This window comes from Homalodisca vitripennis, chromosome 5 (genome assembly GCF_021130785.1).
Source record: "Homalodisca vitripennis isolate AUS2020 chromosome 5, UT_GWSS_2.1, whole genome shotgun sequence".
Lineage (NCBI taxonomy): Eukaryota > Metazoa > Arthropoda > Insecta > Hemiptera > Cicadellidae > Homalodisca > Homalodisca vitripennis.
Window position 1 is genome coordinate 182,194,981 of NC_060211.1, and position 26,397 is coordinate 182,221,377.

Sequence of the window (26,397 nt, forward strand, 5' to 3'; positions counted from 1 at the left end):
ACTCTTGAGTTAATCCCCAGTTATGTTAGTTTGTAAAGTGATCATCCACTATCCACTCATCAGGATGAGCCAAATGGAAACGGTTAAAGTGATGAGTGATAGTTTTGCTGATATTTAAAATCCATCAGTTTTTAAAGTTTGCACTATAATAGAATTGAGCATACTTTAATTGCTGTGTCATTTATTTGTTCTAGCAGTTTTTTAAACTGCACCATCATCGGTTTCTTGTAAACTAGGAGATATAGAAACAACTTTTGATCAGAAACTTCACCTTCTAAATTCTAAATTACGGTATTACAAATCTAACGAATTTCCTACCATTTTCAAGATGGCAGGCAATTTGAAAATATCAAAAATAAAATAGCGTTTTCTTAAAAAAGTTGAGATATATCTTAATTAAAATAAAAAATATTGAATTCTTGGATATTTTAGATTTTTTAATCAATGAAGTTACTAGTGTTTAAAGTAACTTGTTACACATTTATAAGAAGTAACTTTGTAATTAATTATTATTTCATGTTTTCATTATAGCACAAATGGCCCAGTAAAAAATATAATTTTTGTCAAAGTTAAATTTTGGTTAGATTTATAATCTATTTACTGCACTGTTTTTATGTAATCGTAATCAAACTTTTATAGATCATGGTTATGATGATTAGGGTGATAACAATAATTATTATTGCAAGCATGTTTGAGCAAAGATTGTTGATCTGCATAGCAACAACGTATTATGTATTATGAACATCTAATTCAATGATTATGATCAAAATTTACATTGACTTTAAATGTTAACTGGGATCAATTACTATGAGCATAGAAGGGCTGGAGTTTTAGGGCCAAAATTAAGAGTTTCACATGCAGCTTTTGTCAAGTGTGATTTCTTATTGCAGGCCCTAACAGGTACAAAGACTGTTTTACTCAGTTATGAATCTAAAAATAGTTTCTTCACAGTATATTATTACAATAAACTGATATCCTCCTCTCTACTTTACAAGTGCTCTCTCTCACACACACACTCTTCAATCACCCAATGTCCAATCTTTTCTCTCACAATTTCTTTTTTTGCTGGAGTGCAAAGACAAAAAACGTGTCTGTGTTCTTCCAAGGTGTTAAAGCCTTGACCATGGTGATATGATCAATGTGAGTGGACGGACAGATTTTGTATCAAGCAAGACTACCCAAAGTTTAGATAATAAAAGTACAGAAAATCTGTGTATGTTTGTTTTGCTTTGGGATGAAAATTTGGACTATACAGGGTGTCTAAAAAGTCCCAGGACAGTTATATATTTTTGAAACGATTAAAAATAGAGCTATCAAACTTGGTACAGACTTACTGAATAAAAATCTAATTTAAAACGTTTCCAGTGACCTGGTACTTCCTTCGGGGGTATGGCCCACAAAGAGTCGGAGGAAAATATTAAATCTAAGCATAATTTGCTATGAACATAAAATTAAAGATCTTTATTAATAGAGTACAATGCCGCAAACCTGACCTCAAACGGACAACCAAGTCGGGAATAGGATCGATTCAAAAATGGCTTGAATTTTCTGTTAAGCGTTGTAAACAATAAACTACTGATGCTTGAATCATTGTCATTTTATCCCTAGATTAAACCATTGTAATGGGATTCAGTAATCATAAACTGCTCTAGTTTTGCTTCTGAATAAATTAATTTACCATGACCTTGGTTATAGTTACCTAATAATTGTAAATTCAATTCATCTTTGAACGGCTCCCATTTCTGGCTCAGTTGTCAGTTTGAGGTGAGGTTTGCGTCATTGTACTCTACAAATAAAGACCTTTAATTTGATGTACATACCAACCTATGCTTAAATTTAAAAATTTCTTCTCACCCCATGTGGGCCATCCCCCTAAGGAAGTAGCGAGTCACTTTATATGTGTTAAATTAAATGTTTTGTTCAGTAAGTCTGTCCTAAGTTTTGTAGCTCTGTAGCTGTAGAGAAAACAATTAATTTTTAATTTTGAGTAAATTTCAATTTGTACAAAAAATGGCAGCCAGATTATTTGCAGTTATAATATTGACTGTAACAGTGAGGAAGGAAAATATACTAGAAGGAAATAGTTACATAGAAAATTGCTATTTGTGACCTTGAGCCATGGAATAAATATCTCAACTAGTAGAAAAAAGGTACATGTGGCCGATAAAACTAACGAGCAAGTAATGAACTTTAGCAATACGGACAACAAGGAATTTGATAAATCCAAGTTGATGTGAAAGTTGCAGGAAGGAAAGGAAATCCCACAGGTAAGTAAGCAAGGGTCAGGTACAGTAAAGACATATCAACAGCCTTCTAGTTTTATTTAAAAAGTCTTTTTCTACCTTTGAATCCTTAGCTGTGCTGGCTTAAAGCATATTCACTGAATTTCATGTCTATTCATGTTAGGACCCGATTTGAACCCGTGAACTCTTAAAGAGCCAAGACTATATCTATTAGTCTACAGAAGAGGACTAAATTAGTTTTAACTACATGATGTGACAGAACAACACTACCATTCTATGTCTATAATGGGACATATATAGTCAGGAAATAAATGTATATAATAAAATTATACATAATACAGTGCTTGATTTATAAACATAGAGGTGACAGAACTGTGATCCCTGAGGGTCTGGAAGTACTCCATCGTCTCAGAAGAAATGGAAAAGGGGTGACTTCTCCAGAAAATGTTTGAAAATATGGTATCTCAAAACTGTTTGTTGCGTTTATAAGGAGCAAAGTTTCCTGTGCAAATCAAAAATGCTTATCTTTTCAGAGATGTCCTGAAACACGGTTTCAGTGCGTTCCACCTGAAATCTAGTACTCTGTTTATACAGGGTGTTCAGAAAATAGTGTCACAAACTTCTGTGACCTGATAGTACTCATGATTTCAAACATAAAGAGTCCTGTAAACATAGGTCGAGAAATGGGTAGTTTAGCCTCTAGCCGCCATTGTTTATAAAAATTATTATCTCTAGAACTAGTAAAGCTACAGATACCAAACTTTGAACATTGGTTATGAAAAGTAAGCGAAAACTAAAAAAATAGTTGTAGAACATTAAAAACCAATTTTTTTAAACCAAATCAGTATAGTTATAAAAAATGTCCAAGATACCAAGTATTTAGTACTTTTTATTTTTATTTTTATCAATTCTAATAGTATTTTTTTTTTAAACAAAATCCATCAACGCGTAAGTGAGTATTTGACAAGCACTAAAGTTGTGCTTGAACGAGCTGAGAGCATATATATATATATATATATATATATAATATGTAAGGAACATATTTATTTACCACCAATACTGTGATAATTGTATGTCAACTTATGTTAATTTTGTATGATAATTAAGTATTTTTACATTAACATGATAATACTGTATGATTTAATAAACTATAAAAATAAAAATATGTAGTATTTTAAAAGAGAAAGATCTTTGAGGTTATGTGTTAGATTAAATGGTTTATGGATCACTGCTAATTTCTCTTTGTTAGCACTACTCTCTCATTTTACCTTTCATTAAACCATTACATACTCAGTTGTATGCCATTCCACTCACAGCAGAGAACTACACATCATGTATTGTCATCTGTGATTGATGTGATCATTCCAGCTCTGCAATCATTATTTCAGGTTTACCAACTTACAACTTGCATAATAACTTGGTATTTGTTAGATTTAGTCAGAACAGTTACTATCAAATCATTATAGGTAACTACTTAACCAGTCATTAAATAGCCACTATAATTGTAATTATACATCTATGCATTAAAAATTAAATTAAGCAAAATAAATTTTAGATTATTTTTTATATTTACCTAGTATTTTGTTTAAATTGGTCTGTATGGTATATTGAAGATGTTTCTCCTAACTTTTTGAGAATTTGGTAATGACTAATATGGATTGTTATTAAAATATATACACATTGAATTAATTTGTAATTATTTACCTGTAAAATAGTTAGAACATTATGTAATAACTCAAAGGAAGTGGAAAGAAGTAAAATAATCTTTTGTAATAAAAAACCCATTTAAATTTTTATAGAAATTAAATTACTTCCTGGTTGTATATTATATTAATATTAAATACTATTTATAATATCTTTTAGTATTATTAATATTAATTAATATATTTTAATTCATATTAATATAATTTAATCAAACTAATATTAACATAAACATAAGGGAATTGGTGAGTACAGCAAATAAGGTGCTCTCTAGTAGTAGTAAAACATACAAATCTCTTTTTATGCAAATAAAATATAAATACCGAGGAAATCTGCTTAATAATAGTTAAGGTTTTTACAAACTAAAATAATGTATTTGTTCAGTTATAAGAATACAATAACTATGCCTTGTTTTGAGTGCCTGACACATTTTTTTAAGAGATGGGAGATGACAAATAAAATAAAAAATAACCACTAGGTCAGGAAGTCCTTCCCTGGAAATTTGGACATCAATATCTAAATATAGACACAGTTTTAAGAAATATTATAGTGTTGTTTAATTTACAAACAGATATATTGTAAAACTCAAACTTTCATTTTTTCCTTTTTTAGATCTATTTTATTTTATAAAATATAGTTATCTTAATGGAATATAGAACAGCTAGAAAAATATACAATTTATTAAAAACCTTCAGTGAGATAAATACTGTCCTGAAGAGAACTAGTATAGCAGAATAGTACCTAGATGCACCTTCCACATTTAACTCGTTAAACTGATAAATATAATGGTTTGTTGTTACACAACTTATAAGAAAACTTAAAAACTAAATCCATAGCATGAGGATTTTCAAACCAAACAAACTTTTTTTACGGTTTAAAACAAGTAAATGTCAGTTTATTGATTTTATCACTAGTATAAAAGAGTTCTTAATGAATTCTTTGCTAACTTATCCATCACTTCATTAACTGATAACAGTACGTTCTAGTTAAACAGATCACTGTTGTTGCAAAAGTAGCAAGCATATTATAATCTATAAGTGTGGAGTTCTTTAACTAAATCATTATTATTTTCTAGGCTAAAAATATTTTTTCAGTGATAGCTTAGCAGTTGTCTTCATAATATTTTCATAAGTTTGTAAACATTAGGGAATCATTTATAACAGCTCAATAGTAACTCTTGAATTTTTTTTAAGTTTAGTTAATGAAAGAATGTAGTTAGGAAAAATTTTGATAACTGATATTTTCCCGTAGTGGACAGAGAGTAAGGCACCATTTTGGTCCTTAAAAAGTTCTTGACCCATTTCTTTGTTGAGAACTATATTTCAGCAGTACATGTCAGTAATACTGATTAGTTCAATAATAATAATGATCGTTTACTAAAAAAGTAATTGAAAAAATTGAAAATTTTGGGGGGGTGGTCTGGACCACTGTGGACTCCCTCGCTGGCTACATCTATGTGTTAATGACGATGGAAGGTTTAAAAGGATAATAGGGGTTTGGATATTTTCAATTGTTATATGTTACAAAATATATAACACATTTCGAGGATTGAAATCTATCCTCTTCATAAGGTAAGAAGAGTTGGGTTATATGTTTTGTAACATATAACAAAGGTAAACGTCAGAAATTCTGTTATCCTTTCAAACTCTAAAAGGCCAAATGCTCCTTTTTTTGCCTAGAGGTAAAGTCTCCACAGTCCTGAAAGGACCTATCAAATGTTGGGTTCTCTGATATCCTTGGACTGAGAAGACAAATGCTCCTTGATAATCGAAGATTTTCAAAATTTTAATTCTAGATGAGAATTCACTTCATAGTCCGGAAGACATGACCTAATATGTACTCTATAAGAAGACAGCCTTTCTGTGAAGTAGAATGAGAAAATAGAAAAAGCGTTTAAAATGCCAAATATTTTCACGCACAATATTTTCTTAGCTCAACGCCTTGTTGATTCAGTCTCTGACATATCCTAACACACCTAATAAATAAAAATGCCTTTTATTTTTAGTGTTCCTCAGTACATTATAACTGGTTTGTGAACAACTCACTTCAAACTAAATACAAACAAATAGAACTAGGTGCAAACTATAATACTAGAAACTAACAATGAAATGAAATGAAATGAAATGAAATGAAATGAAAATGAAATATGCCTTTATTCAAGAGGCGGAGTTAGGGCTATTTAGCCCTCTCTACCACTCAACCAACAATGACGGTAATGTAATAACTAATTTATAAAAACTGCCTGGTGACTAGATTTAATACATTTTTCAGTCTTTTCTTGGTTTAGTTAATCTTCAATTTTTATTTCTTTTTTCAATATGTCACATTGAATCACCTGTTGTTTTATTTCTTCTAGTGTTAGCTTGGTGTTCAACTTTGTCCATTTTACTCTGTTTGGAGTACTTCCTGTTCCCTTGCAATAACTAAACACTACTTGAATTTTTGTCTCCGCGGCCTAAGGCATAGTCTGTTAGGCTGAAATCCGTAGGTGGTGGATTCAAATGTTGTTCCTAGTACTAAAAGAATGTGTTCCTTGACTTACATAAGTCAGCTAGATAAAGAGTCACCTGGTTAGTCAGAATCAGTGGAAGGCCCAACTTAAATTAGCAATAATTGGTTTGGTTGACCAGATTGTTGGACTTCGTTACGAGAACATGTCAAAACCACAATCAACTATTTAGTGTTTTTGGTCTTAAAACCAATTTATTTCAGACCTATTGCTTAATGGTGGGTATATACGAGGGTTATTAGAAAAATAAGGTTCCCATGATTTTTTTAAATAGACAGCTCTATATTTCTACTTAGTGTTATACATCAATTTAACACGTAAAAGTTAAGCTATTTTTCCACATAATCACCGTTTCTGTCCAAACACTTTTGTAGACGATACTCCAACTTTTCTATCCCCATGTGTAGAATTCTGCCGCCAATCCTTTGAGTAACTTCTTCCTTGACTTCATCATTGGTACTGAAGCGTTGGCCACCCAAGTGGTCCTTTAATTTTGAGAATAAGTGATAATCACTTGGGGCTAGGTTTGGGCTGTAAGGGGGATGGGGCACAATAGTCCAGCCAAAATTTGTAAGCAGTTCTTGAGTTTGACGTGAGACATGAGGTCGAGCGTTGTCATGGAGAAGCCTCACACCACTGGACAATCTTCCTCTCCGGCGGTTCTGGATCGCGCGTCTCAGTTTTCTTAATGTGTCACAATATCTGTCAGAGTTTACTGTTGTTCCTGTGAATGGTGATTCTCCGATCTTCAAGAGTAGTAGAGCAGTATTGTCTAAACTTTTTCAACAACTCCATCTGAAACTGAAGGCCGTCCACTTCGGTTTTCATTGTGAATTTCCATGCGGCCTTCACTGAATTCTCTACACCATTTCCGAACGTGTTGAACAGATATGCAGTTTTCCCCATAAACTTTGATTAACTGGCGATGAATTTCAATAGATGAAATCAGTTTTGCATTTAAAAACGTATCACAGCACGAATTTCGCAACTGGCGGTAACAACGATAGGTAACTCCATCTTCGAAGGCAGCTATGCCGGCACTGTTGGACGTAGCGAGGCGCGAGTGGTATGGATAGAGAGAGGGACAGTTGATGAGTAAGACAGTGTTGCCAGATTTCTCCCAAAATATCGCATTCTGTCTCGGCGGCATAGGGAACCTTATTTTTCTAATACCCCTCGTATTATCTTTTGATCTTAAAACACTCCCATATTGAGGAATATTAGAAAACTAACCCTTTGACAATGGATATGAAGGTCAATATGTATAAAAGGGAATAGAGATTTGCTCCCTAGGACATAATGGAATTAGACATGCAAGAACAACTCAGTGTTTTCAAATTTAAATGAAAAGAGATTTTTATTTAATTTCAAAACAATTAATTGACAGATAAATCTTCTTCTTAGTTATAAAACTAATTGCCAAAAAGGAATAATGTGCAACAAACGGACAAGTGCCTTTTTATAATGCCAACAGAAAATACATTAATGTTTACATTATGTACCAAATTTATTATTGTACTGGTAGTTACTGATATTAATGTTCAAATTTGATTGATTGCCTTCAAGTGATGCTATTTGAGGTGATACTTGAATATTCTTTTCACAACAAAACTAATCTAACTGTTCTTGTTTATATAAATTTTCCAAGCATTAGATGAAACTTGGTTCATTGAATTTTACAGCACACGATTGTTTAGATCTTACATCAATTCAGGGAATAAACTATAGAGTGATAACTAACAAGTATTTGTTTACTTTTTGTATTGGCATTTCAAATTATAATAGGATACGATAAAGATTATTTACAGACCAAGACCAAGCAGAAAGATATTTTTAGTCTTTTCTGAGCTGCAGTAGTTTTAAACAAAACTTATCATTATTACAAGAAATAAAAGAGAAGCAAGAAGTGATAAAATGAAAAATAAATATTAAATATATAATTTAAACAATTTTATGGATTTCAAACCAGAAATAAAACCAAAGCAAGTCACACATGTGATTACCATTTTTATGTTGGTACCACTGACATATAATCACGGCCGTTCTCAGCTTTGGCAGCCAGGAAAAAATATTTGGTCGGGTTCCCCCCACCACAACTTATCCAATTGACAAAATCTTATTATTTTGTTAACAATAGTAAGATTTAGTAGTAAATTACAATCACTTATTAGATTGAGTTACCTCGTCTATCGAAAAGGCCCCTTTAAATAGATGTGTGGCTGGGCCCGGACCAGGCACCGGCAGGGCCCAGGCCCTGGTAGAATTGTTAAACGAGTACCGGCCTGCATATAAATCATACGCGGTAATACTGACTGTTCAATTATTGTTGAATTGCCAGCCTACATGAGGTATAATGTTGTTGCCATAAAAATAAATGATAAAAACTTGGTGTACCTCAATCTCTTCCAAAAGGTCCTTGGTCACAAAATTCAAAACTCCAATGAAAGTTTAAATTCCATTGTTTGGACAATAATTCCAAAGAACGTTTATGTAAGAATGAATACTTTGGAACTTGGTTTTTATTTTATTCAGTTTTGAGTTTCAGTCATGGATTTTTTAGCAGGGTAACCTTTTGTAGTAGGTTTGATATAAGTTAATTAGTATCTCAAAAATGTGCTTTGTTAGCTAGATGCACAAAACGTGAGAGGCTGGGATTGTTAGAACAAAAAGAATATTTGCTGAGGAACACTGAAGAGCGCAACAACAGACTGAATGAATGTGGTGGAGGAATGTTCTGATTGATTTATAACTATAATAGTGATTACTGGTTTAGTCAATTGTGACTTTGATGCTTATTTTCGTGTCTTTTACACAAAGGTACACTTTTCTCAGAAAGTATTAACATGTTCATGATAGCGTGACTCACCGGTGGATCACATGCCTTTCTTTATAAATGGAGTGGCTCACCGGTGGGTCACACTGTCTATTAGAAAAACGAGTCATACCCCACTGGTGAGTCATGCAACTACGGTTTTCTAATAGTCTCTCAATATTATCCGGCAGTATTTTAAACATTGAAAATATGTTCATAGACACTCCAGAATATTTTAATTTAAAATAATATTTTTTAATTTTTTTGGTCGAAATTGCATCATTATTTTTAAAAGTACGATAATTTTGGATGTCGCGTAAGTGTAAAAGATTTTTTATACATATTTAAATTTTTTGTAGGTAATACATCTAACTTTGTTCCATGTTTCGATAACAACATGAAAAAAATAAAACCATTGTAACAAACAAGTTTTTATAGTATTGTAATTAAATAGTTGAAAACCATGATAAATTTAAAAAAGGTTTGAAGTATATATTTGATAAAAAAACATGATAAAAAACATGTTATGATCTATAAATTTCAAGATTATATTTATAATTTCTGACCTCGTTGTTAAACTTAATATTTGAAATAAAGAACTTTCAACTTTATTTAGCATCAGCTAGAAAATATTTAAATTTAAAATCTCTGTTGTGTACTCTAAAATAATTAAGATGTGTATGCTGTATTGATATTTTATTAAAGTTGATCTTTATTTTTGTTCCAGGCGAAGAAATAAATGAATATCTCTGTTCATTTTATTAGAAAGGATTTTGGATAGTTCTATAAATTTTAAAATCAAGGACTGCTTTTGAGCCTTTATTTTTTAATTTTTACATTCAGTTTTAGAGCCATAATCAGCTTAAAATTTTATTGAGCCTTCCAAACAATTCAGTTATTGTTGGAATTTTGATTACATTAATTTATATTGATTAATTAACTTTTGCTATTGCACTGTAATGGGTTTGCAATTATAGCAGCATATCAGCCAATTGAAGCTGGCAATTCTTAATTTGGAATTACTGGCAGAAGAGTGGCAGTAATAACACTTAGTACACACAACGGACTGATTGCCTGGTTTACCGTTTCACCGTCTCTTCTATTGTAAACTTAGAGAGTTAATCCAGGTCATGAACGATAAGTCTGATGGTTATTTGAGCATTAACGATTGGATGTGAAAGATTATAATTCTTATTTCCCCAAGTTCTTTTCTTATCTCGGTGCTTTGAGAGTGTTATAAGTATTGAGCAGACCTGCCGCAGACTCTACGAGTGAAGAGTCGTCGACTGTCAAGTGGAAAGTGGCCTACGTGCAGACAGGCAAGTACGCAAGGACCATGACTGTCTCTGATAACATTGACGATAACACCCCCAACGATTACGATGATGGCTGCAGCAACGACAGTGGCAAAGTTTTAATTCCAGACTCTGATGTAAGTTACAATGCTTTCTTTACACCTTTCCCCTTTGTTGTCCATGATGATCGTTTTTGTAAATTAGACACTCTATATAGGTATAGAGTGTCTAATACAAAGTTGGTTTTGGAATGTTTTCGGAGATACTTTTGCAGTCATCGACTGTTCAAATTTCAAAAGAGAACAAAGTTTTGAAAAGTACAGCTATCAGAAATTTAAAAATTATAAACTTGTTGTTGATGCTGTTGTATTTAAATATAATTTGACGGTTTTTGGGGGGAGGGGGTGGCTGTACATAGTCTCTAACAACATGATTCGAAATGACATATTAAATTTTCAGTCTGTAACAAGACATTATGTGTTTAAACTGACTGTCTCAATTTTGTTAGAAGTGAAAATAGTATGAAAAATAATTATTTGTCCCATGTTTGAGAGGGTTCTCAAATAAATGCACCATCATCAGTAATCCACGGCTTCACCGATGGTTTTCCATAGTACTAATATTTTTAAATAGTATTAAAATATTTGGGTAACAGAAAAATATATTAACCACAATATTGGCATTGTTTTTATATTGTTTTATTACTTAAAATAAAATATTTTGAAATTAAGAATAATTTTTTCAATTTTATGTCAAACTATTACCAGATTTTATAAAATAAATTGTATGTATACCACTTTTTAAATAAATTATTATGCATTAATAGATTTAAATTATCCGTTTTGTCAACACCGTTTACCATAAATTAATAGCTAGAGCCTTTCAACAGAATGCGCTAGTGGTGCACAGTGTCCAGGTCAGGGCTCTGGTAGGACTTCTACGTTTTATATTTCCTGTGGTTTCACCTACTTAAATAATAAATTGAGTGTTTTGTAGTCATAGTTATATCAACAATAAACTCGGGCACTGGTATTGGAAGCAGTGGTCTAGAAACTATGGTTCAGAATTGAAATCAAATTTATTTATTCAGTCTGTACTACAAGAATAATGTCATATACACGTATCAACACATTTAAAAGTACATATTATTTAATCTAAATTTCAGATTATTTAACCTAATTTCTAAAAATGACGTCCAAGTTATAATTGTTTATATCTATTTTTGGCCTACTGAGCATCTCAAATGTAAATATTTTATTGAGATTTAAGAAAAATTTTCCAGTGAGTAGCAGTAATGCTGCAGCAAATATTTTGTTAAAAACACCAGAATATTGCTCTTTATATTTGATGGCAAATGATTTAAAAATTTAGCAAGCATATGTGGCTTTCTTTTTGTAAAAGCAGAGTTTGTGCTGGGGTAAATCTAGGTTGTTTTTGTGTCTAATAAGAATGAATATTACTGCACGCATCCAGATTGTTGAGTTTACTTCCTACACACATAATGGACTCTAAGATGTATTGACCATGTATTGTTGGAATTTCTAAAATAGAAAATTAGTCTTTTACGGGTAGTCACTCTTCTCAATTTAAAATGATTCTTAGTGTTTTTTTTTTTTTTTAAGTATCAAAATTTTGTCTAAATGTGTTTAGATGTCCCACCATAAATGGCCAACTTGTAAGATAAATGAGGATGTATACGTGCATAGTAGATCGACTTTAATGTTTCAATGATACACAACACCATTAGGACAGGTCCTGAAAGGTTAATCAGAGAATCATTCACTCAGAATCAAACAAAATTATAAAAATAAATCTGGATAATCTTTTCTGTAGTGATAAAAATATTAAATATGGACTGCTAGCTCTACCAAGTTTTTTCTAAATTTCAATCTAAAAAATACCAGTTTTTTAAGTTTTATTTAATCACCTGAAATCATAGATTTTAACTTCTGTGACATCAATAACAGGATATTATAGTGCATGATAGACAATGATTTGTAAACAAAATTCCTCTTCATATTTTAGAGCCAACATTATTTGTATTATTAAAAATATTTTTACAAAGTAACAGTTATCTTCTTTATCATAGTATAGTACTGATATTTTAAGTAAATTTCTAGATAACTGGCAATTGAGTTGTAATAGGTTAATATGCACTATCAGTACAGAGTTCTCAAGATATTGTTAGTCATAGATATTAGGCTCAAGAGAGGTATAGAGCACAGATTTAAAAGCTGATATTTCTAGTGAAATATATTTACTAAAAAGTAGGAGTACGCCACAACAGGTGTCATAACAGGTTTCGCTGAGATTGTGTGTGAAATTTCAAATCTATAACTTATTTAATTTCCAAGTTGTCCTATGGACAGACAGACAGAAAAATAATCATTCAAAAAAGAACTTGACAAAAAATGACACATCATAAAACTCGTTCTTGTAGTTTCATGAAAAATTTAAAGAAACATTTCTCGTTGTATCTTGCTACATGATAAATTCACATTTTTGTTCATTAAATTGGTTTTCATATGTGTTTAGATAATAAAAGTCTTCTCACCAAGTTATTATAAAATTATATTGTGTGTGTTGGGATAGTTAAGCCACATGTGTTAGTATTTTACAGTTTTTAATCTCTTATGGGTGTATTGAGTTTGTTTACAAATTTATTTATTCTGTTTTTCCTCATTCCCATCATGGTTACCCATAAGACCAATGTAAGAATATTCGCTAATGCTCAGCCAAATCCCATGGAGTGACATGCACCCTTCATTGAACTCAGTGTTCCTTATAGAAATGAAGCCTCCTGCACAATTTCAAGTCTACAGGTAAGATCGTTTTCAAGATATTGTGCAGATAGACAGACAGAAAGAATAGTTTTTAGCTCCACGAGTGATAGGTTCTCTAAAGCTCAGCCAAAAAATGGTTTTCTATGAATTATCCTCCTTCAGCTGTTACAAGATAAGGTGTGATTTATCATATTGTACCAGAACTTAAGGTTAACAGGATGCCCTACTTTATTAGTGATCTGAAAAATACTTCTTTCAAAAGAAATATTTGTAACATGAACTTTTTCTATATAACTACCATATTTATGATAATTTGTATAATACACTTCATTGATTTTGGAAAACACTGCATATTTATATTGTACATATATACATATGAAGCAATGAACATAGAGAAACAGAGAACAGAAAATCCAACTTTTGTGGGTTGTATCCCTAATGCATAACACTTTATTGTTATTTTATTTCTGGTGCAGGTTTAAAATAAAAGTACACCTTTCTCATCTTTTAAGAACTGAAAATAAGTTTTAGAGATCTTATAGTAATTAGATCAAATAAAATCCTGTGATACTGCTATTATTCCCAGAAGCATTTAATTGAAAATTTAAAACCTATATTTTGGAAAGGTGGTATTTATTATTATAATCAGATATGAAATCATAAACTTTAAACTTTCAATATATTATTCAAGGATGAGATAAAATATTTTTGTAAAAACAAAATCAAGTTACGATTTGAAAATTTTGAATTACTCTATTTTATTACCCCAGTGGTATAGCCAAAGGGAGGTTATGAGGATTACAACCTTCCATGAGTACTCATAAGGGAACCCAAAATTACAAAGGAAGAGTAAAATTAATCATATAAATTAATTTGTACTATAAAAACATTTGTAGAATTTGCCTACCAGATAACTTTGAAAAACAACATAATTACCCCAGATTTTTGCCAGGGAGTTTACATTGTTTATATACAAACATGTAGTTACTCTACTAAATTCCAAACATTAAACTGAACTATTGGCTGACTGAGTACAAAATAGTGAGTTAAGAAGGAAAATTCTGAAGATTAAAGGAATTTGGGTTTTTAAAATTAGAAAAATTCGAAATCAGTCCCACTTCTAGCACTTTTAATTCAATTTTTAATAGCGTATATTGGAGGTAAAAGAGTTCCCATATATTTTTACATACATCTTATGAACAACAGATACATACATAGAGTTGGTATTCTAAACTATGGTTATATCAGGCAAAAAAAAAAAAAAAAAAAAAAACCACAATATTTTAGAAATATGTTTTCACATTTTTCTTCAAATCCAGTTAATACAAGTATCCAATTATGGTATTTATTTTTCCTTCTGAATATGAAAATGCCCTTAACACTTTTCTAAATTAATATATTTGTGATCACCAAGCTCCCCCCCCCCACATTATATTGGCCAATATTTTTGCAAAATTAAGTGTTTTAAAATATATTTGATTGTACCAAGTCAAAGGCATGTTCTTGAAGATTTAACTCCATATGTGATTGTACATGCAAGAGATGCTGCTGCTAGTAACCAGCAAACCTTACTGTATTTAAATACAATTAATTGATATTTGTATACACAATGGCTCTATGTCATGTTTAAAACACAATTTGATATTTGTGTACAGCAATGGCTCTATGTCATGTTTAAAATACAATTTGATATTTGTATACGCAATGGCTCTATGTCATGTTTAAAGTACAATTTGATATTTGTATACGCAATGGCTCTATGTCACGTTTAAAATACAATTTGATATTTGTATACGCAATGGCTCTATGTCATGTTTAAAATGTACAATTTGATATTTGTATACGCAATGGCTCTATGTCATGTTTAAAACACAATTTGATATTTGTATACGCAATGGCTCTATGTCATCATGTTTAAAACACAATTTGATATTTGTATACGCAATGGCTCTATGTCATGTTTAAAACACAATTTGATATTTGTGTACGCAATGGTTCTATGTCATGTTTAAAACACAATTTGATATTTGTATACGCAATGGCTCTATGTCATGTTTAAAACACAATTTGATATTTGTATACGCAATGGCTCTATGTCATATTTAATACACAATTTGATATTTGTATACGCAATGGCTCTGTCATGTTTAAAACTCAATTTGATATTTGTGTACAGGATGGCTTCTCGTTTCGGAAACTATGGGCATTCACAGGACCTGGACTGTTACTGTGTATCGCCTACATGGACCCTGGAAACATCGAGGCAGATCTGCAGTCTGGAGTCAAGGCTAAGTATAAGGTAGGAGCATCAATCAATCAACATTTATTCATCATTATACATGCAATATATGTTGACATAATATTTAATATATAAAATAATACATTGAATGATGTGCTATGTCATATTTTATTTGCAGTGTCAAATTTGAGAAAATACTTAGTATAAAACCATTTTATTTTATGAAACAGCTTAAAATCTTGGCGAGTTTTGCCCTGAGGTGGATACTTCATTTGCCTCAAAGAAAACTCTCAGACCGGGTTACAGTGAGTTATTTGGGTGAAGAATTGGGCATGGCATAGACAATATCTTTGTCTATCTATGAATTAGGGGACTAGATCAATGGGAGAGCTGTAGGAAGTTCTTCCAATCAAGTGGTATTCTCACATTGGTAAGCCTTTTGATTTACTGTTCTGGTTTATATTTTGGTTCATAAGTAACTTCAATGTTTTAGATCAACCTTACTATACAAGACACAAATGAAACCTAGCAATCAATAAATTCAGATTATCTTATTACAAAAATCACTTTTTTACTACATTAAAAAAAACAATATATTATTAAAACACTAAACGCCTATTGAAAAGAGCATATGCTTGAAAGAGCTTTCTGTGACCTTCTGGAAGCCCTAAGGAAGATCACGATGTGATACAATGGGCAATTAGAAATTAATCAGAATTGAATAGTTCCATTTGTTTAATTATTTTCTAAATGTTTTGTTTTCTATGGATGTTATCTTGTTAGTTTGTGTAATTTTAATAGTTTAACATTGTTATTAATTATTTGAAATTTTATTCACTGCTAATATTTACATGCACAAAAGAGACTTTTACGCTCAATTGTGCAAATAAAGATCAAATTAAAATGTCTCCCATGAGTGACAAAAGAGCTGTCATACTGTGATTACTCAGTTGTGGATTGGCAGCTAACAGATGTTAAACAAAACAATGAAAAAAGTTCATTTTGAGCTTCTTTGTCGCCGACCTTTTGTGGATTTCTTCAGATGAACATGACTCCAGATTCCAGGGGTCAAGTCTATGATAGCGTCAAATTCCAGACGCTGCATTAAGGGGAAGGTAAACTGGAGCTCACCTTTAAAGAGTCTCCCTTCAGTTTTATATCATAGAGGTCTTACTTATGGTTGTCAAGAAAATAAAATTTTTTACATATGTAGATTCTGTGGGTGCTGCTGGGGTCGACAATTCTTGGACTGGTGATGCAGCGACTGTCTCTGCGCCTGGGAGTGGTGACGGGTCAGCACCTGGCTGAGATGTGTTACCTGCAGTATCCACCTCTGCCCCGGCTCTTCCTCTGGGTCATGATGGAGGTGGCCATCATCGGCTCTGACATGCAGGAGGTCATCGGCACAGCCATCGCACTCTACCTGCTCTCCAACAGACTGTACGTTTCATTTTCTTAGTCCAACAAAAGTCATAAATTATTTATATGCGCTTTGGTGTAATTGTTTTATCGTTCATCTAGGCATTTCGATTTCCGGCACTAAACCACTTCTGTTATAGAATCCCTCTGTGGCTGGGAGTAGTCATAACCATCGTTGACTCCTTCATGTTCTTACTACTAGACAAGTACGGTCTGCGCAAGGTGGAATTATTCTTTTTAACCCTAGTTGGTGTCATGGTCGTCACTTTTGGATATGAGGTACATTGAAAAATTCTGCATATATTCTGACTTAAGATAATGATATGCATGATAAAATTGAAAAGACAAAGAGATTGACACAAAAATAAATAAATCTTAAAGGTAGTCCAATATGATTATTACTAATATATTATCGTATAAAAAGGGTTTTTTGATAAGTTTATACCTAATGGGAAGATCCAAGATTTAAATCTGTCAGATGAACATTATTGTATCTTTCAAAATATGATGAAATTATTTGTTTACGTTCTTTCTCTCTCATTTGTTTGATTGTACACAGTTTCTAGAAGCGATGCCAGAAGGGGGTGAACTCGTCAAGGGCCTGGTGTACCCCTGGTGCGAGGACTGTGACAGTTCTGTGTCTTTGCAAGCCATTGGCATCATCGGTTCTACCATCATGCCTCACAATCTTTATCTGCATTCCGGACTTGTTAAGGTATTGAAGTTATGAAAATCACCTTGTCTTTTTACTAGTACTAACTCTGTACATATTACATATTCATGATCTTGTGTGGTTCTAGGGTTGAACAGACATCTTTATCATTACTTGACCAGATATTAGATTTTGTATCATATATTTAAAGGTACAAGAGTCAACATTATTGATATAATAAAACCCTCATAAAGATTTTTCAGTTTTAAATTATTAGAACATCCTAAAAATACACCATATTATAATAACCCAGCAAATGAAGGTCAGATAACTTTTTGGACAAATCCTGTATATTGTTGATTATACATAAGATTCAACTGCCAGAGTTTCAGAAGTCTTTTTTAGAGGAGGAGTTAATGCATATCATCCACATATTATATACATGAGTGACTTTCAATATCTGTAGAGGTAGCTTGTAAAATCACAAATAATAAATAAAATCAGTCTTAAGATGTATCCTTGTGGGACTCCCTTAATACAGCCATATTAATATTTAGTAACCATTTAATATTTTGAGCTCTGAGTTTCATATTGTTGCAATTTCCACTGCCTGGAACTGCTTAGATAAATAGTTCATAAAACATTTTAATTTATGTTATCTTATTCAAATATTGTCAGCTTATTTAGTACCATTTCATGGCTTAAGCAGCAGCCATCAGAAGGGAGTCCCACAAGGATGCATCCTAACACTGATTTTATTCATTATATACTATGTGTAAGTGATTTATCAAGCTACCTCTATGGGTATTGAAAACCACTTATTTATATATGTGGGTGATGTGATGTTCTTACTCTAAAAACAAATACTTGAAAATCTAAAATTGAGTTTAATAGCATTGTTGTACATCCTTATTCTAAAGATTTTAAAAGGTTTCATATAATGTTGAGAGTTAATGTAAATATCCCAGATATAAATCCATGATATTCTTCTACCAGTAAGTTGTTAATGCTTTGAACAAGGTCTTGGTGTTTTTTCCAATGGCTTGTTAAACTACATATTTATCCTTAATCACTAGTCTGTGAGCATCTGTCCAGTTAAAACAGCAATGATTGGTCACCAGCTGGGAATTGTCTTTTACATCAGACAATATCATGTATAATACAATAATATCTTCTACAAAAGGTAGTACAGAACTAAAAAAAATATTAATTATACTCAGGATGGTGTCTGTTGTTAACAATACAACTATCTGTATCAATGTATAAGAATACATATTAAAAATGATTTAATCAAGCATCACTGTTCTGATTATTGAACATCACTTATTCAAAAGCCACTGAAGTTTGACATTGCTGTTTTACACTAGGCTACTCATAGTTGATGTAAGGTTCCAAACTGCTTACAAAAGATGATGAAATTAATTTGCAGTCTCGTGCAGTGGACAGATCAAAGGCCAAAAAAGTGAAAGAGGCAAACAGCTACTTCTTCTGGGAGTGTTTTGTAGGTCTGACCATGTCTCTGACTATCAATACCATCATTGTGGCAGTGTTCGCCCATGGACTATACCAGAAAACTAATGTTGATGTTGTGAGTATAGTAAAATAGCTTTGTTGTGTGTTTTAATAATACTCACTTGAACCCTACGAAAAACTTTATTATTTTGCAGTAAAGTGAAGAGATTAGTTTTATTTTGATCTTAATGAAGGAAGGAAAACATATTACAGAAAAGAAATATTAATAGGTTGTCAGCTGTACCTAGTCTAGGTTCAACTGACATGAATAAATCAGCTAAAAGTAAACCCTCTTGGGGTAAAAGAAATTTTTTTGATACTAATTCACTGTATTTTGGACAAGATTAATGTTGCAACTGTAATAACTTTATTAGTTTATGGCTATTTAGTATTTAATCGGAAATTCTTTATAAATTATAACAATAGTAATAATAATAATAAATGAAAAAGAATTTCTGAGTAGATGCTAAATAATTATAAATTAACAAAGTTATCAATAGTTATTTACAATATACACTACAGCAGCCCACCCAAAAATAGTCCAACGTTGGATGTTGCATTTCATTCTCCCTTTACACGCCACGACCAACACTGTTGCCAACTCTAAGTGCATGAAAAATTACTGATACTCATCTGTTGCAATAAGCACCATTAAGTGTTGCCATAAACTAGTATACGTACATTTGATTTCATTCATCTGTTTTCCAGATAACATTTAAATCGAACAGGCAGTAGTGATCATAGCTTGTCATAACAGGAACAGCTGATGGTCAGCAGCTACTTGGCAACACCGCCTCATACGTCATCGGACTATTTTGGTGTGGGGTGCTCTATTTTAAAATTAAACCGTACTTATATCCTCTAATCTTTTTAAATACCTCTGCCTGTTAATTCATCAAAATATTGAGTTTTTATAAAGAACTTTTAGAATTCAAAAAATAAAAAGTACTGTACATTAATTACTGAATAAACCGATTTAGTTACATTTTAAAGATATAATTGATCAAAAACAAAAACCCGTCCAAAAAGAGGTTACGATAATGTCTTCAAAAAATGATTTTCCCAGTAAAGAATTGAGCATTGACCTCCAGCAACATAATATGATGTACATTAACAATGCTTAAATAAAGATATTTCATTCAAGGTCTCTCAACTTTATGTTATCCTGAGAATTACATAATTATACCTAACTCTTCAGAAGCTGAGAGTAACTCATCTCGAATTTCCTTGAACACATTAAATATTTTTATTTTATTATTGTTCACTGGGGGAACCAAATCAAGAAATGGAGACAAATTTCTTTAGGGGAGTTCTCTACATTATCTAGCCAATCAATACTTCTGCATGGTTTCCCATTTGTTAACAACTGTTGTTTATTAAACTTTTAATTTTTATTAATCTGTGTCTATTAGATTAAGATGCCATTCTTAACATTATGAATATTGGTATGATTATATCTAAACAACCATTTTTATTTCAGGCGAACATCTGCTTAGGCAGTGAAATACCCTATTCCAACGTTTTTCCAGTAAGTAGAAAATCTTAATTCATAGAATACAATTCATACAAACAAAGCTTTTTTCAAGTCATTTAAAATCACTTTCACAGCAATTAAAAGAATAAATTTGGTACCTGATCACTTAAATTAAAGCAATTTAATTTTTGTGTTAATGTAAATATGCAACACGCGTTTAGATTAATAAAATGCCAACGTACATCACTAGTCCTTTGGCGTTGTTCTGGAAAATTTAAGTGAGGCGTTGTTTGGTTTTCATGTTTTTAAAATTTTACTTCCACACAAAATTAAAATTAATTTTTCATGGCACAATTATTATGATAGATATATATACGTATGTTATTATAGAGCTGGTTTCTGCCATTTTAAAATTGTTAAAGCAGTTAAATGGTAAAAATGTATTACAAATTGCTGTTATTGCCAAATTTTTCTTGAACAAAAATTCAATTCTTTTGTTAAAACATGGCTTATGGTTTTTAAATATCAGTAAAAATTACTTGTTTAATGCTGACATAGGTTTTTGTATATTACATTAAAATAAAATTCAAATGAAATGGGTTATTCATTACGTTTATCAGCTGTAATATTTTTGTATGTTCTTTTACTTATGGTCAACAGGCACATACATGTTTTCCAAAACCTATTTTCATTTTAAACGGATGAAAAAACAGCTTTTCATTCAAAACCGACACTTGAATATTCCCACCATTGTGAAAGTTTATTGTTTCTCCTATGCTTTTTAATAAGTGGAAGAAATGAAAATTTGATTTAATGGGTAAAACTAAACTAAACTCATGACAAAATTTAAGTTTTACTTAAACGTTAGGAAGAAAACCCTACAGTAAATAGATTATGTTATTCATTGAAGTATTTAAATCAAGTATAAACATTGAAACATTCCGAAAAAGTAACTGTTACCTTCTGTAGCTATGTTGAAATGCAAGATCCTGCCATTTCCTTGCCAGTATTCAATTTTTCAAACTTGAATTCCAAAAGTAAGTCTAAATATTTTGCATATCATTACCATTTTTTATTTTAGCTTCTAAATTTTGGACGTTGAGGCATTAAAACTCACATCTCAAAAATATAGGCAGTCTTAAATTTTTTATCTGACCAAAATGATAATAAATTAGACGTGACTAATACTAGATGGATTGTTAGAACAACACGGAGGTGGTGGAATTAAACATCTACAAGAGCGGGATATTTCTTGGCTGCCAGTACGGACTGTTGGCAATGTACATTTGGGGAGTGGGTGTGTTGGCGGCAGGGGAAGGTACAACCATGACAGGCTGCTATGCTGGACAACTCGCCATGGAGGTTAGTTTCCTTATTGTTAAGCATTTAAAGTTGAACAATTCACTGAGGTTTGTTAGATCTTGTTGAATGACAAATCAAGTAGCAAACCTCTTAGCACTAAGTGGCATAGATCATGGGATCAATTAAAGTCAGATTTATTAAGTTCAATTGAAAGATAAGAACTTTGTTTTGCTGCAATACATCTTCTGAAAATTAATGTAAACCTGTTAAATCAGCTGTATCCTGTAGACAAAACACTTATAACTAATTAATCGAGAAAAATTCACCATAACTACAAAAGAGGTTTTAAAATTCAACATTTGTTTGATAAGTAATAAAATAATATGGTTTAACATTCAAATGTGAAATATGTTGACTTTAAACATTCTTTTGTGAAGTAAAATGGAGTATTTATAAATTATGGTGTAACTGGCAGAGTTTAAGCTTAAGCTTTATTAAATATCAAGATTATGTTTACAGCAAACGAAATAATTCATCATGTCTAATCTATATATTGAGGCAAATCAGTAGTAAAAAATAAAATACTGGACCTAGTATTGAATCTTGTGGAATGCCTCTTACAAACCTACAGACAAGATCTCACACATTAATTTATTTAATTTTTCATGGTTTAATTTGTCACTTGACTTAGTCCCTCTAAGGAACAAGATAAATCTCATTTACAACTTTCAACTTCCAAGTTTTATAAATAATTACAATGTAGAAGAGTCAGTCAAAGTTTGCTACAATGCATTATGGTTGTTACGTTCACCTCTTCTAACCTGTCTACGAGAGCTTCACAATGTTGATGAGTGTAGAGTTAATGACCTTCCTTTAAGTGAATCCGTGTTTAAAAAGTGTTAGTAAATAATACGATTCTCAATGAATTGTAAACATATCTTTCTATCAAGAAGTACCCATCAGTGAGATTAATTTTGAAGTGACTTATACCATAATAAATAACAATGTGCTTATATTGAATCACAACACCAAATGTGTCAGTGTTTCATGAAATGTTAATGGATTATAAATGTTGTAGGGGTTTCTTCACCTAAGATGGAGCAGGTGGAAGAGAGTGTTGTTCACTCGATCCTTTGCGATCGTACCAACATTCTTCATAGCCTACTTCAGCACCATCGGGGACCTGAACGGCTTGAACGATTTGCTCAATGCTGTTATGAGCATTCAGATACCATTCGCTACTCTGCCTCTTGTGGCGTTCACCAGTAACCCACGACTCATGGGCCAGTTTGTGAATGGCATGTAAGGATGCTCCACTTATTTGTTTTATTGTTAAACATTTCTTGTGATAGAACCTAGATTAGGTTTAAGGGGGTTAAGAGAATTCCTAGTCCCTAGCATGTCAAACTAAACTTGTTAGGCATCCTAGGTTCTGTTAATAAAGGCTGCCAACCCTTGTACCTTCAACGATATCTAAGACATTATGCCCAATATTGGCATCAAGTTCATCACCTGGCGTGATGTTCCAAATAAGATCCTTCTCCTAACCTCAAACCTCTCACAATCCAAAATAAGAAGTTTAGCAGCCACCTCAGATGTATAGCATAATCTACTCCTAGTACAACCATAAAGCCCTAAAGTGTAAAATTTTTCCCTGAATGAACCAGGTCCTACAGGAGATAACCTGGTTTAAAGGGATTTTACTTAGCTTCATCAGCCAATTCGTGAACTGGTTGTTGTGTCCCTAATGAGATTCTTGCCAAATAATGGCATAGAGAAACTATGTCGCCAGTGACAGTGTCTATCTCTATACTATTTCTTAATGGCTTGGTAAGCACTTAACTTGAATACTCCAAAAGCTAGTTCAGATCTAAAAATGCGTTTTTTGCCAATTTGTCAGTATATACCTCATCATGTTACCTTTGTCAGTTTTTCTAGCTTTATTCCTTCCTTCCTTTCCCAGTCGACATGAACTGCGCAGACTTAGTGAGTAATCTTGACGGATCCTATTTATTAATTTCAGTGAAAAGTCTAGGTTAGGTCTAGGAATAGTCTATTCAGTCAAATATCTCTATTTAAAAAAAATTGTCTAACATCTCGACAAAATCGCATGTATCGTGCCCCTTATATTTACTCCTCTGTTTAAAAGTTTGATCATCAATAATTTGCTTAAATAATGCTATAAATAAAAAGGATCGCAAAATGTGTTGTTAAGCGCAAATCTTAGGAACGGCTGGACCAATTTTGCTTTTTTTTAGTATATGTTGAAGTTCAAGAATAGAAAGATCACGAGATTTTCCTGAAAATTTGGTAAAATAATGATAATATTAATGTTTCACAATAGAAATTTAATTTACATTAAACAGCTGTTGACACTTGTAAACTTTCTTTCATGTTTCAGCTGAAGTTCGTCAAAGTTGCTGAAACATTTTTAACATTTTAATTTTAGAAAATATTAAGTACACCGTGATTGATCAGTGGTAGAATGCTGATAACAGGGACAAAGTTATCTTATACATTTTATTCCTGTCTGCGCCAATGACGAATCAGAAACATCTAATGCAATGGTAATAGTTTGTTTAAAGTTTGTTTTAGAAATTGTTATTCAAACACTGTTATAAAACCCACCTTAACGAAAAAGCTTTGAATGTTTGCACACAAGACAATAAAAGATTATTGGCTTCTTTGACATTGTAACATGGCATTTTTAAAGCGGCTTTAAGAAAAACAAATTAATCAACACTAATGTGCCACATCGAACCATTCTTTCCCAGAATTGTAGGTAAAACAGCAAATCTTCTAAAACGCAAAATCTATGATATACTATTATTTTAAAATGATTCATTAACTTAATAAGAATTTCCTCTTTGTATCAAGAGTAGATTTTTTTGGACCGTAGTAGGTTTTTCAGTCCTACTTATGCATGTATACTTTCTTCATTTAACTCTACTACGGCACTGGAATTATCTTAGACTGAATGAAGAATCCATGAGCTGGAAGTAGATCCTTTTTGATCGAAGTAGGTTTCTGAGACCTACGTATGCATATATTGTCTTGATCGGGACAAAGAAGAAAACTCAAATTTGGCACCGTAAATACATTAGACTAGAGGTGAATTCAACCTGCCAAAATTAGACACTTTTTTACCGAAGAAGGCTTCTCAGTCCTATAGATGTACATGTACGTTCTACATCGGACAAAAAGACAAACTCAAATATCGTACTAAAAATATCTTAAAACGAAAGTAGATTAAAAGGGCTAAAAATAAACGTTTTTTGACCGAAGTGGGGTTATGAGTCTCAAGCTTATATTTTCTCGATCCGGACAAAAAGGCAAATTACCTGTGGCGTCAGTAATGTAATTCATTCGATACCGAAAAACTCATATACGAGCATAACCTGATATAAGACTCAGTCCCTTAACCACAGATCGTCTTAAGCATGAACGCTGCAAATAATACTTAACTAATGTATACTCACTTATGTTTAAAAAAATACATAGGCCACCATAATATTAAATCAAGTGCTATATCCAAGTAGACTAAAGACTAAGGACGAAAAACATTGCGTGGGAAGCCACGGATACAGCAAGTTTTAATAAAAAAAATACTTTACAAAGAATATATCTCAATATAAAATATGAATAAAAATTAAATTTCTTAATGTTTTAAAGAGTATATGTCATACTGTGCAGATTTACACTTTTAAATATAGGCAATATTTTATGACAAACCTTTTGTGACGACTTTAAAACGTTATTTAAGCTCTTAGATTGATAGTAATTGCAATTGCTTTAAATTTTATTGCATTGATTTTCAAGGACCAGCAAGATTGTGACATCATTAGTGTCTGCGGTAGTGATCGCCATCAATGTCTACTTCGTCTCCTCCGCGTGGTTAGAAGTGGCCATGCAAGACTACAGATTACTCGCTTTCCTCATCCTCTACTCTCTTCTCTACTTCACCATGTGCACATACCTGGTACTACACATGATGGCCAACATGTCTACCTCTGACTCCGTTCTCTATAGACTTTTGTTGCACGATGCAACGTGGAAAAATAAAAACATAGATCTATGGATTCCTCATGACACTAAAGATTAAGTTTAATAAATAACTTTGGGTTTTTTATTCCTTTATTGCTCCTCCACAACCTCTGTCAATATTTTGTTGTTTATGTACAGAAAAGAAAATATCTTTAAGGATCCAGACTTTAAAGATGAATGAATTAGAAAATCTGACGGTAGATTTGTACATGTTCAACATTTGAAGCTGAAGATCTCTTCCTTTCCTGTTTAATTTCAATGTAGAAATCTTCCGAATTTTGAGTGGTTTCCAGAATCTAGGAAATTCTTGAGGTATGAAGCTTATAGAGATCGGGATTTCCCAGTGACTGGCAACTTAGAATCTGGACGTTTTCAAAAACCGGAAGCTGCGAGTATCTGTGTAGTTTTAAGG

At 32.0% G+C, this 26,397-nt stretch overlaps 1 protein-coding gene across 1 annotated transcript; it reads left to right on the forward strand.

Annotated features, from left to right (window-relative positions):
• The first annotated feature begins 9,987 nt into the window (after positions 1 to 9,987).
• On the forward strand, positions 9,988 to 26,070 carry LOC124363284 (protein Malvolio-like). The gene is made up of 10 exons (XM_046818502.1): positions 9,988 to 10,697; positions 15,520 to 15,642; positions 16,796 to 17,022; positions 17,142 to 17,280; positions 17,561 to 17,716; positions 19,083 to 19,241; positions 20,646 to 20,693; positions 21,843 to 22,001; positions 23,020 to 23,243; positions 25,761 to 26,070. The coding sequence occupies exons 1-10, from the start codon at positions 10,602 to 10,604 to the stop codon at positions 26,041 to 26,043; spliced, it is 1,614 nt and encodes a 537-aa protein (XP_046674458.1). The 5' UTR covers positions 9,988 to 10,601; the 3' UTR covers positions 26,044 to 26,070.
• The last annotated feature ends 327 nt before the right edge of the window (positions 26,071 to 26,397 follow it).

Excerpts from the sequence above, each read along its gene's own strand:
- LOC124363284 (XM_046818502.1), top strand. The coding sequence starts at position 10,602 with ATGACTGTCTCTGATAACATTGACGATAACACCCCCAACGATTACGAT. Across the intron at positions 10,698-15,519 it reads TTTTAATTCCAGACTCTGAT|GATGGCTTCTCGTTTCGGAA; the intron begins GTAAGTTACAAT and ends ATTTGTGTACAG. Across the intron at positions 23,244-25,760 it reads GGCCAGTTTGTGAATGGCAT|GACCAGCAAGATTGTGACAT; the intron begins GTAAGGATGCTC and ends TTGATTTTCAAG.